The sequence below is a fragment of the Denticeps clupeoides genome, chromosome 12, assembly GCF_900700375.1.
Source record: "Denticeps clupeoides chromosome 12, fDenClu1.1, whole genome shotgun sequence".
NCBI classification, from domain to species: Eukaryota; Metazoa; Chordata; class Actinopteri; order Clupeiformes; family Denticipitidae; genus Denticeps; species Denticeps clupeoides.
Window position 1 is genome coordinate 18,913,859 of NC_041718.1, and position 12,985 is coordinate 18,926,843.

The following is a 12,985-nucleotide window of genomic DNA, read 5'->3' on the forward strand; positions in this document are numbered from 1 at the left end:
GGAGATCCCAACCAACCCAATCTTTTTTATATTTCAAATTATCAAGATATTATCGACAATCAATATGAAAAAATTCCAATTCTCTATTACGTGGTCTGAACGCGGCCAGAAATGGACTGTATATAGAGCGAGAAACTAGATGTCTGGGAAAGCAGCAGCTGATGGGAATGTTCTCCACGTGAACCTCTTCAGCCGCAGGCAATGCTTCTACCAGCGGCAGACAAACGAAGTTTCGACAGCTAACGGCCCCTCATTAGCCCCCCCGAGATCGCGCGGCGGGCGCGGCTCTGCTCGCCTTGGACTCTTCGATCTGCACGATGGTGGCCTGGCAGTCGGATAGGCTGTCGTTAATGTAGTCGATGTTGGCGCTGAGAACCTCCACCTCCTCGTTCATCTCCTGCACCAGCCTCTGCTCATCCTCGTCCTGGCCTGGCTCCGCCTCGCCCAGGAGCGTCTCTCTTTTACGCAGCAGCGCCTCCTGCTGCACGGACAGCTCCTCGCGCTTCTGAGAGGCGCGAGAAAAACACACCAGGTTCCTCACAGATTCAGCGTTAAACAGATAATTTATTTAAGTCATTTTTTGGGTTCACCTTGATGAGGCGGTCCATGTCGGCCTCTACGTTGGTGATGGTCATCCTCTGCATGACGATGTCCAGGATCCTCCTCTCCAGGGACTGCCACTTCTGACGGGCCGTCTTCGAAAAGCTACTGCCCACACCTTTCCTCTGGAACTTCTTCCTGCTACGGAAAACAGACCAGGACGAGGTTCCTGCAGATGGAGGAAGGACGGCTGGGGACCAGCTGGCGTGGACAGCCGAGCTCACCTGGCCACGTGGGTCCTGCTGTCCGCGTTCTCGCTCTCGCCCAAGTACCCGTTGAGTTTGGAGTTCCACTGCCGCACGATGGTGGAGACGGAGCGGCTGGTCTCGGGCTCCGAGGACGTGGTGGTGCTGGCCGACAGCTCGGCGCCAGAATCCTGGTTCTGCTGCCGCCTGGGGAGCCGCCCGGCTACGCGCTCTGACATGGGTTTCGCCAACCGCCGCAGCGCAGTCACTTCCTGTGTCTTCCGGCGCAGGACGAGCTCCTGCTGCCTCTTCTGAGACTCCAGGGCACGGATCTGATACTGAGAAGCACACACACACAGTCAGCTGACTCAAGTCTAATTATGTCTCCTTTTTATGAAAAATCAGAGGGAGATGGATGCTGTTTAAGGCCCCGTCCACATAAGAACAGAGAACGTCCTGAACGCTAACCCCCCTCCACACCTGTAGGTGGTGCTGTAACTCCCCACTCTCCTTGTTTGGCCTCTAAGTTCTCCGTTGTGAGTTAAACAATTCGTTGTTCTCCAGACCTTTGTTGGAAACGTGCACCGCTTTGCAGTCCACGTGGAAGAGAGAAATTTACTGTGGGACCAGTTTCAGAAAATAATATTCTGGGTCCCCATAAGTACCGTTCCCGCTTTCGAGAAAAACGGTCTCTGTGGACGGGGCCCAAATGGTCCACAATGGGGAAGTAGGGTGTGTGAGAGGTGCCAAGTGCTCGATATCATCGCTGTGTAACTCACCTCCTGCCTTCGCTGCTCTTTCTTCAGCTGGGCGATCTCCCGGTTCCTCTTCGCCTCGATCATGCGCCGCCTCTGCTGCTCCTCCTTCATCTGCTTCATCAGCGCCACCTGCAGTTGGAGAGCCAGATCAGAGCCAGGCCGCGTCGTGCCTCCTCACAACGTCCCCAGGGGACGCCGGCCGGAACCCCGCGACTTTAACATGCAGCAGCAGGCGCCCCCACCTTGGCCTTCTTCATCTCGGCGACCTCCGTCTGCAGCTTCCGCAGCTCGCGCTCGTAGCGCCCCTGGTTCTTCAGCAGGCGAGCGTGCTCCTTCTGTGCTGCCTGCAGCTTCTGCAGGTCCCTGTTCATCTCCTTCAAACGCTTCTCGTACTCTGACTTGATCTTGCAGGCCTTCTCCTCAGTGTAGTTCTCCATGGACACTGGGCAGGAGAAGAAGAATTGTGTTTCACGTTGTCATCATCATCAGCATAGTCATGTCAATAAGACATGACACTGGACGGTGGTAGTAGTCTAGTGGGCAACACACTCGCCTGTGAACCAGAAGACCCAGGTTCAAATCCCACTGACTACCATTGTGTCCCTGAGCAAGACACTTAACCCTGAGTGTCTCCAGGGGGGGACTGTCCCTGTATCTACTGACTGTAAGTCTCTCTGGATAAGGGCGTCTGGTAAATGCTGTAAATGTAGATAAAGAAACCATCCACTCCAAGGTTTCACCAGAACCTCCACTCCAGCCCATGTCTCCAAATCTAGAACCGTAAACCGCGGCTCGCCAGTAAATCTCACCACAGATGAGTCCAGAAAAGGAAATTCCCACAATGCCCCTGGGACTCACTGAGGTTGTGCAGCACGCGGTCCCTCTCCAGCTGGGTGTCACGGATCTTGTTCTGCAGCTGGACCAGCTTCTCCTCGTACTGCAGCTTCAGCGTCAGCAGCCGCCGCTGGCTGTTCTCCAGCTCGTCAATCAGTTTCTGCTTGATCTCGATCTCGCACGTCAGGTCGGCCAGGTCCGCCTGGAAGTTCGCTACGAGGTCAGAGGGCAGAGGTCAGGCATATTAGTCCGGCTTCCTGAACTGTTCAGTCGAGTTAAACTAAATTAATTTTGCTCCACCAAATTTAACCGGGAATTTCCCTCATTAGTGTCTGCGGCACCTTTTTCATCTGAGTCCGAGTCAGAGTCCACCAGACTCTCATCACTGTCAAACTCCTCCTCCACGGCGTCCTCTTCTTCCTCCTCCTCATCATCACATCCGCTCTCTTCCTGCTCCTCCTCCTGCAGGGGGTATATGCCCTTCTGGAACGCAGCACATTCAAATGAGTACTGGAGGCTGGGGGAGGAGCCTGGGGGGATGTCCCCACCCAGTACCCTCACCTTCAGACCCACCTCCTCTGCCTCATGGTCGTCCGAATCGCCGTCCCCGTCCTGTCTGCCCTGTCCGTTCTCTGGCGGGTGAAGCTTCGCTCTTTTTTTCGGACCCTTTGGTTTCTCAGGACTTCAGACAGACAGACAGACAGACAGACAGACACCCATCAGCATCACTTTTTAAAACACAAAACAAGGTTGTGGAAGCTGCTTCTCGCTGGAAGCCGTTTCGTTCGGACGCCCCCGCCGGTCCTCGGCTGTGATGAGTAATGAGCTCCAGCCCTCAGGGAGCTTTTAACCCCGACACTGATACCCACGGTGGAACCGTTAACCCGTTTACGCCGATACGCCCCGTCCACACAGAGGAATCCAGCTGCTGACACGCACACAAACCGAGGATGTCTGTGTGTGTGAAGAGGAAGGTCTCTCACACACACACACACACACACCAGCACACCATCCAGTCTGTCCCCTACTGTACTGTGCACACCTGCAGCCACACCCCCCCAGTTACAGCGCGTCCCCCAATTATTCTCATTCTGACCCCATTTCTCAAGAAAAAAGGGGGCCGAGCTGCAACGTCATTCGCTGCGTTCGTTCACCCTGACCCTCTTCCTCCTCTGGTTCCTCTCCTTCTTCTTCAGCCGGTCAATGTCCAGCTTGGCCTGGCGAATGACGTCAGTCATCTCCGCCTCCACAGAGATGGTAGGGGAGGAGCCGGGGGGGTGGCCGGTGGGAGGGGCATGGCAGGAGGGGTAGGGCGAGCGCGAGGAGAGGCGGGAGACGCTGCGCCGCAACGATTCGTTCATCGCCTCACTTTCCAGCAGCTTTGACCTGAGAGAGGAAGCGAGAGTTACAGTCTTGAAGGAACCACTGAAGATCTGTGAATGTGTTGAGGTGTGTATGTGTGTGATGCTGTCACCTGAGCTCCTCTATTTCTCGAATGTAATTCTGGATCAAAGCGCTTATCTCCTCATTTCCCTCTCCTGCAACAGAGCACAGAAGGTCCAGAAGATCCTGAATCTCAAATGGATCCATCCCAAATGCCATTACTGGGCGTGGCCTCACCTGTCTTGGCAAGCAGCAGGTTGATCTCGTTGGACAGGAGATGGCTGACGCGGGAGTTCAGGTGCTCGATGGTCTCCTGCATGGCCTTGACACGCATTCGCAGGGTGTTGTTCTCGCGCTGCAGCATGGTGTTCTCCTGAAACAGGTCGCTGAAGCCCTCCGTGCCGTCCTCACCCACCACGCGTTTCCCCTGATGACACAGAGCAGACAGACCGGTCACGCCCACCATCTGCAGCGGCAAATGGCATCACCGTCAGCAGACTTTCACAGATCTTAGCCAATCACAGGACTCCGCCCACAGACCCATCCTCTCCAAACCTACCTCCACACACATCGCTTCACCTCCTCAAACTGACCTACGCCCTCAATCTGCATCTTCATACACGGACATTCACACCTCCACCTACATCTTCACCCCCTCCAACTTACCTACGCCCTCAATCTACATCTTCATACACGGACCTTTACAGCTCCATCTACATCTTCACCTCTCCAACTGACATCTTCATACACTGACCTTCACACCTCCACCTACATCTACACCTCCTTCAACTGACCTACAACCTCAATCTACATCTTCATACACTGACCTTCACACCTCCACCTACATCTTCACCTCCTCCAACTGACCTACGCCCTCAATCTGCATCTTCATACACGGACATTCACACCTCCACCTACATCTTCACCCCCTCCAACTTACCTACGCCCTCAATCTACATCTTCATACACGGACCTTTACAGCTCCAATCTACATCTTCACCTCTCCAACTGACATCTTCATACACTGACCTTCACACATCCACCTATATCTTCACCTCTTCCAACTGACCTATGCCCTCAATCTACATCTTCATACACTGACCTTCACACCTCCACCTACATCTTCACCTCCTCCAACTGACCTACGCCCTCAATCTGCATCTTCATACACGGACATTCACACCTCCACCTACATCTTCACCCCCCTCCAACTTACCTACGCCCTCAATCTACATCTTCATACACGGACCTTTACAGCTCCATCTACATCTTCACCTCTCCAACTGACATCTTCATACACTGACCTTCACACATCCACCTATATCTTCACCTCTTCCAACTGACCTATGCCCTCAATCTACATCTTCATACACTGACCTTCACACCTCCACCTACATCTTCACCTCCTCCAACTTACCTACGCCCTCAATCTGCATCTTCATACACGGACATTCACACCTCCACCTACATCTTCACCCCCTCCAACTTACCTACGCCCTCAATCTACATCTTCATACACGGACCTTTACAGCTCCATCTACATCTTCACCTCTCCAACTGACATCTTCATACACTGACCTTCACACATCCACCTATATCTTCACCTCTTCCAACTGACCTATGCCCTCAATCTACATCTTCATACACTGACCTTCACACCTCCACCTACATCTTCACCTCCTCAAACTTACCTACGCCCTCAATCTGCATCTTCATACACGGACATTCACACCTCCACCTACATCTTCACCCCCTCCAACTTACCTACGCCCTCAATCTACATCTTCATACACGGACCTTTACAGCTCCATCTACATCTTCACCTCTCCAACTGACATCTTCATACACTGACCTTCACACATCCACCTATATCTTCACCTCTTCCAACTGACCTATGCCCTCAATCTACATCTCAATGACCTCACACCTCCACCTACATCTTCACCCCCTCCAACTTACCTATGCCCTCAATCTACATCTTCATACACGGACCTTCACACCTCCACCTACATCTACACCTCCTTCAACTGACCTACAACCTCAATCTACATCTTTATGTTACATCAGCATATTGGCCCATATCCAGATTGACTTACAACCTGCTTTCATGTAGGCATCAGGTGAAGTTATCATACCAACACCAAACATGTGAGTGTAGTGTAGCAGGTCTCAGCACTGCCCCTCCGCCTCCTCACCGCTTTGTACTCCATCAGCTCCATCTGCAGCCGGGCAATCTCGGCCCTCAGCGCGCTGATCTGCTGACTGGTCTTGTCCTGGTTCACCACCACCTTGTTCTTGATGTTGCGCGCCCGGTTGGCATACTTCAGCGTGTTCAATGTCTCCATGAAGTCCCGGTCTGAGGGGCTGACGCAGGCGATCATCAGCGTCCGACTGAAATATAAAATAAAGCGGACAGGAGGGGATTATTAGCATTTCACTCCAACACAGTAGCTTGAGGGCAAAAATGAACACACACACACACGCGGCAGCCATACACAGTCTGACCACAGTGACTGACCGTCCTCATGTTTAATTCATACTGCAAAGTCCCCATCCCACACACACATTGCAGTTACACTGAAGTAACTGGAGAAGCATGTGTGTGTCTGTGCGGTCTGCGTAACCTTTATAGGAGTAACAGAAATGTCTTTGTAACCGTATATGGGCGTTTGTGACAAGGTGACATTTATGCGGGTTGTGTGTGTGTGGGCCCGTGTGTTATGCAGCCACATCCCTCCCTCTAGAAGGAAAGCTAATGCATGATGGGAATGGAACGCAGACGTACCTGTTCCCGCCCAGTGAGTCCTGCAGAAGCCGGGTCAGTTTGGAGTCTCTGTACGGCACGTGACCGCCCTTCCTACTCTGATCCCCCAGAGCGCTGATCACATTACCCAGGGCCAGCTGTGTACACACACACACACACACACACACACACACACACACAAATCATCTGTCTGTAAACAACAACGAATAGCAGAAGCTGGTAATAATGTCCTGCTGAACTCTTTATATTAAAAACAGTTCGAAGCTGATACTGAAGAGCCATTTTGAAGCGTCTGAAGTGAGCTGTACTTACGAGGCCACAGTTAATGGAGATGCCCTCTCGCGCCCGCTCCCCCGTAGCCCCGGTGCGCTTGAGGCGCTCGGACCCGGCCAGGTCCACAAAGTGGAACTTGGCGGTGAGCGTCTCGTACGCGGGCTGAGAGATGGAGCCTTCAGACACGCCATCCTCCTCTCCATTCACCTCCCCGTTCACCTGACCCAGAGGAGAAATATCACGCAGTACCAGTCAAAGCTTTGGACACACCTACTGATTTATTGGTCCTGCATTTTTTTACACTATCGTACAAAACTGAAGGCATAGGACTATGAAATAACACACGAGGTTATGTAACAAACAAAAGGTTCATCGAAACATAAATATATTTCTTGCATTGGAATATTCAAAATGGCTCCATCTTAGCCTGCATAACCACCACAGAGTAGGTGCGTCCAAACGTTCGACTGGTAGTGTAGACATCAGAGTTTTGTGGCTCGAATAAGAGTTTTGCTCACTTTTTTACCACGACAGGATGAATAGCACAACTGACATGGAGTGCGATATTTTTAACTTGGTTTTTAAACCGGAATTCATGCAACTTTTACATCACCCTTGATCATTCATCACAATCTCTGCTCTTGAATAATTAAACAATTAACTAAACGTAAAAAAAATGGAATCTCATCAGAACAGTGGAGTTGAGGATTAAAGGTCCCCGACTTTGTGAGATGATTTAACATTAACACTGTCTATGGCCCGGCGGTGGCTAGAAATGGCGACAGACGTAAAGAGCGCTCTGGCCGCTCTGCTTCGCAGTTCACAGAGCGGCAGCTGAGACGGTCGGATCTGGAATTTGTTACACGACGTCTTGTCTGTGCCAGACGTAGTGGTTGGTGTTCATGATGTCATTTCAGCGAATGTCCCCTCAACTTCTATAAGCCGCTCCCCTCCTCCGTAGCATTTTAAGCTACAGACACCGGAACGGCGCGTCCTGGGAAATCTCATTGTGGCTGTAATTCTGCACCAAGGCTGAATTTCAGAAAGAGACCTTCATATAGAGTATTAGGGGACCATTTCTTTCATGTCAGGGGACCGTAAAGGCCCGCAGACCGCACGTAACCTTTTCATCATCGACTGACCTGCAGCTGACACACCCTCATCTGGCAGAGGTGGATGGTGAAGATGGCGTGGGACCGTGAGCTCTGGGCGTTCATCTGAGTGCTGGCCGTGGTTCTGGACAGAGCGCCCAGCTTCAAACAGTCCAACAGCTGTGGACAGAGGCAAAATACTGCCACTATGTTCCAAAACAAATATTCGTACTGCACGGGACAGTACGATGTGATCGATTGATGAGTTTCATTAACGTGTTTCATAATACGCAGCATTAAAAAAGTAATTTTACAAATTTTGCCAAATTTGAATACGCTACAATGAATTTTATAGCCAGGAAGGACATTTTTTAAACATTGTCGTGAAGCTCTGCCTCATGTCAGGGCCAGAGTGGGACTGAAATCAGCTCATTTTATTTTTACCCCAAACGAATGGTTTAACCCCGCACTCTTCAGCTATGGTCCCTGGTGAGGTGGGATAAGAACCGCAGTGACCCGGTGCCAAACGCAATTCCAGCCCTGGTGCCCAACTAAAGAGGGAAAGATGGCGGATCTTCACATTATCCACTCTGGCTGCTCCTAATGTCATTACAGGCCGAGTAGAAGCAAACTGATAATTAGATCAGTGTTACTGCTGTCACGGTCACTCGTTCATTTGTTAAGAAAGATTACATAAAGAAACGTGCAGGCAGGGAAGACATTATTTATACATAAATGTTGATTTTAACATTTTTTAAATGAATTCTACTGGGGATTTTTTGTGGTTTGTGCACTTCTGCTTATATCTGGCTACATCGCTCACACACACAGAACAGCTAACCTCATTCTCTGAGGTCACCAGTCGAGACGTCACCCCTGTGGTGTAGATGCCGCCACTGCTGTCCTCGTGGATCTTAATGTTGGATTTCCTGTCCCTGGCGCCCTCAAACAGGTCCAGGATCTCCTCATTATACAGCTGGAGCGCGCATGCATGCGCACACACACACACACACACACACACACACACACGCTGTTACCATGGTAGGCATATACACTAGATGTGTTGGTCTTGGTTTAATGTGCGGGCATCCTGACACTCACCTCTAGAAACTGGGCGCTGACCTTGAACTCTGGCGGGTGGCCGCCGGCCGCCTGGGCCTCGGTGCGGCGCTTCTGGATTCCCTGGAAGAGGTGGCGCACTGCCCGCGGGATGATGCCCTTTTCTTCGTCCGCCACGCTCACGTCGAATCCCGTCCCCATGGTGTATGTCTTCCCCGATCCTGTCTACGGTCAGCAAAAGCCCCCAGATCACTACACACGCGGCATCATGCTGACCACGCCCAACACCAACGTAAAGAGAAGTGATTGTCACATGTGATACACAGCAGCACAGCACACAGTGCACAGTGACATTTGTCCTCTGCATTTATCCCCATCACCCTGAGTGAGCAGTGGGCATCCATGACAGGCGCCCGGGGAGCAGTGTGTGGGGACGGTGCTTTGCTCAGTGGCACCTTGGCGGATCGGGATTCGAACCGGCAACTTTCCTTAACCGCTAGGCCACCACTGCCCCACAACGTACACACAACGTAAAAAGAACACAACACAAGCATGCAATCAAACACACACCGAATTAATCGCAACAAACACACTGCACAGCATCGGACCAACATGCAGAAGTCACCCATTTTGGGATGGGACAGGAGTCAAAATTCACACGAACACACACCAAATCACCAACACTGGCTTTAACACTCACACCCGCGGCCAAATTATTCACCAATACAGCCAGTGCGTCTTCGGGCCGGGAGAATCCGGAGACAGTGGAGTACAGTGTACCGTGTGAACCATCACTGGTTCAATTACGAACGTCAGCGTTTCGATATCACGACACATCTAATATGTTTAATAAGTCAGCGCGGTGAGAGCAACCGCCACCCGGAGCGCCGCTGCACTCAGAACAGGTCGCCACAGTCGCTACCTGCACGACTTTTTAACGAATCGTCATTATGTTCTGCACTGCATCGCGATGAGATTCATTTCAACACCCCTAACTATCGTATGTACATTTAGTACAGTTCTACAACAGACTATGCTTTGTCCAGTATGGGGAATTGTAGTGTGTAGAGTATGCACTACCGACTGTGTACTGTACAACATGGTGTAGAACAGTATGTAGATATAGTAGAGTTATAGTACCGACTGACATTTTTACAGTATAGTGAATGATGTTGTGCAGAGTACGGTGTACTACAGTGTGCAGAATTCACCACAGTACAGGTAACGCAGGACACGCGGAGGAGCTGATATACAGGGGGACCGTAGGACTGGATTTTATTGGCATTGTGACGTACGGCTCAGGCTGGATTTAATGGAGCTCTCAGTGCTTCACTTTTCTAAAGTGGCCAATTAATCACTTAGGTATGGGGCTGTTCTTTAATCATGGCAGGTCGAACATGCTTACACACACACACACACACACACACACACACACGCACAATCTTACCAACTAAACCACATGCTGACAAAGCACAGAGCTGTTATACTGCAAAAAAAAAATCTCTCACACACACACTCTCTGTCTCTCAACACCCTCTACGCAACACAGTTATATATACGCAAAATAGTTAGTGATGTCATCAATCACTATTCTGGGCAACGTGTACACAATCTTGACTGCGGGCGTGCGTGTGTATGTTTGTCCAACCTGTCCATAAGCGAAAACAGTGGCGTTGTAGCCCTCGAAGCACCCCTCCACCAGCTTCTGCACACAGGCACCGTAGACCTCATGCTGCTTGGCGTCCAAGTCGAACACGCAGTCGTACGTGAAGGCCTTGTCTTTACCCAGGAGCACCTGAGGCTCCCCGGGAGTCACGGACGTGCAGATGTGACAGCCCTCTATCTTCTCGTTGGCCATCTGGGGCCGGATCCTGCGTTGGAGAACAACATCGAGAGGTTAAGAGCATGTACGGGACTTCTCTTATGGGCGCGGCCCTCAGAGCTGCCTGTGATGAATGATGTAGGGTCGTTCAAATGCCGCTGCTGAAAGGTTGTGCAGGAACGGCCTGTCAGCAGCAGCGCGGAGAGCCGTCCAGGATGGGTGCCTCCACCGGCCAGTTGTGACAGGAGACGGTCATGAATAATTAATGAGCCCCGAGCAGCATTTATCCCGCCTTCCATCACGACTTCCGACCATCTCCCAGCTGCACCCTCCCTTCAGCCCCCCCCCCCCCCCCCCCCCCCCCCACAGCACTGATAACAAAGACCAGGAGGCTTCCACCAGCGCGCTGCTGAGGTTCTTCGCGGTCCTGGATCTAGATGGCCGATGGAAAGAGCACCACCTCGGACCATCCATACGGCTTTCCTGGATTTCTGAACCCCTTTTTCCAGGACCCATTGGTGGACTGATCTCCTGGGCTCGCTGTAGAGCCCCCCCGTGACATGCGTTCTATAGGTTTTGGTTTCGATGGAGAATTGTGACGTCGCCCCCCCGGCCCGGTTTCAGATTCAGGGCATCTCTGCGCGTTTAGCATTTCCTGTGTCGCACCACATCCTGCGGCCGCGGCTCCGCCCACAACGCCATGCACACCTCAGCGTCAGTAAAGTAAAGGCGTCTGTCAGTAGAAATGGAGGAACCATGAAGAACGGAGAGGAGGTGAGGAAACACGGGAAAGCCAAACCCCACCGGAGCCCGCCGTTCTGTCGCCAACATGCCATCGCCCAAGTGGTCAGAGCTGCTGTTTCCATGGTTACCAGGACCAGTAGCGGAAAATGCAGACCAAGAGGGGTCCATAAACCAAACTCGGACCCCGGAGTCCAGCCCCTCCCCCCGGCGGCGCGTTTGCCCCCCCGAGGGAGAATCAGACAGGAAGTGGGCGTTTCAGCGGCCAATCAGAGCTTACGCCGGTCCCGCACAAGAGGGCAGCTGCTTGTTTTCACATCAGCCCCCCGAGGAGGGGGTCCTCATGCTGACCCTCGTGCATTAACTGTCACACACATACACACACACACACACACACACACGCGCGCATGCGTGTGTGTGTTTAACGTATGAGTCCACAGACCATCTGACGTGGACAGAACTTCTGCAACACACACACACACTCTGCATTGTTCAGGGTTAAACTGCTGTTTTAATGTCCTGAGTGTGTGTGTGTGTGTGTGTGTGTGTGTTAGTCCTGCTGTCACAGCAGCTCTGGCCAACAATTCACACACAGTGGGCACGATGCCCACACACACATACCAAATACTCCACCCCCAATCAGACCCGCAGGCTCTGACAGCAGTGTGTGTGTGTGTACAGTGAGGCCTACAGAATATAGACACCATCAGCAGAACCATGTGAGGGGTGGGGTCAAATGAGGTGGGGTCCGTGCCACGAAAACCCAATCAGCTTTACCTCCACACACCCCGCCCCATTATCCCTGTTACCTGACCCTCCAGATTACACAACATATCTGCAGATTAGGATTAGGCCGGGCAGTCATACACACACTTTAATCTCACACACACGTAGACACACACATGTGAGTGTGTGTTAAAGTGGGACCACAGTCACAGTTTAGGAAGTGAAGTAATGAGTCTGGGGGATTGTGGGTAAAGATAACACACACACAGCGATCTAAGGGGGCCTCTGGGGTACGAGACAGAGGGACCGGTCACGTCAGGACCACCAGCAGACCCCAAATGGTGCAACGTTGAGAAAACGTGTGTGTGTGTGTGTGTGTGTGTGTGTGTGTGTGAATTTTAATAGCTCGCCGTATATTTAAATCCAACCTTTCCGTGGAAATTCAAATTGCCACCGACACAGAGTCAGCAGAACAAAGATGCCCACAGACCAACTATGCAAATCCGAGCTGGAGCATCAGCAGTGTGTGTGTGTGTGTGTGTGTGTGTGTTCATGGTCCAGCGTCCGTGATGCGCTGGGGAGTTCAGCAGCAGCACCTGGTCCAGCACCCCCCCCAATCACTGAGGCTCTGTGCTGCTGGACCCATGAGGAGACATCTGTGACACACATACACATACACACACACACACACACACACACACAACCACGCAGACATAATTCAAACTAAACGTTCCTCTTTGTATAGTTCC

At 51.8% G+C, this 12,985-nt stretch overlaps 1 protein-coding gene across 6 annotated transcripts in view; it reads right to left on the reverse strand.

Annotated features, from left to right (window-relative positions):
- Positions 1-12,985, reverse strand: part of kif21b (kinesin family member 21B) — a 29,071-nt gene that overhangs the window by 13,800 nt on the left and 2,286 nt on the right. For 5 of the 6 annotated variants that reach the window (XR_003751412.1, XM_028998191.1, XM_028998192.1 and 2 more), the window contains exons 2-19: positions 10,596-10,818; positions 8,990-9,172; positions 8,730-8,864; positions 7,940-8,068; positions 6,837-7,016; positions 6,546-6,661; positions 5,956-6,151; positions 3,998-4,187; positions 3,852-3,915; positions 3,539-3,763; positions 2,939-3,059; positions 2,719-2,860; positions 2,402-2,590; positions 1,786-1,985; positions 1,565-1,672; positions 825-1,123; positions 591-741; positions 296-505 (exon numbers count right to left, since the gene is read on the reverse strand). Coding sequence is in view for 5 of the 6 variants with exons in the window: in XM_028998191.1 (XP_028854024.1) it covers positions 296-505; positions 591-741; positions 825-1,123; positions 1,565-1,672; positions 1,786-1,985; positions 2,402-2,590; positions 2,719-2,860; positions 2,939-3,059; positions 3,539-3,763; positions 3,852-3,915; positions 3,998-4,187; positions 5,956-6,151; positions 6,546-6,661; positions 6,837-7,016; positions 7,940-8,068; positions 8,730-8,864; positions 8,990-9,172; positions 10,596-10,818 (3,061 nt within the window). In the remaining variant the exon portion in view is untranslated. The remainder of the gene's footprint in view (positions 1-295; positions 506-590; positions 742-824; positions 1,124-1,564; positions 1,673-1,785; positions 1,986-2,401; positions 2,591-2,718; positions 2,861-2,938; positions 3,060-3,538; positions 3,764-3,851; positions 3,916-3,997; positions 4,188-5,955; positions 6,152-6,545; positions 6,662-6,836; positions 7,017-7,939; positions 8,069-8,729; positions 8,865-8,989; positions 9,173-10,595; positions 10,819-12,985) is intronic. The other variant, XM_028998190.1, reaches the window with a different exon arrangement.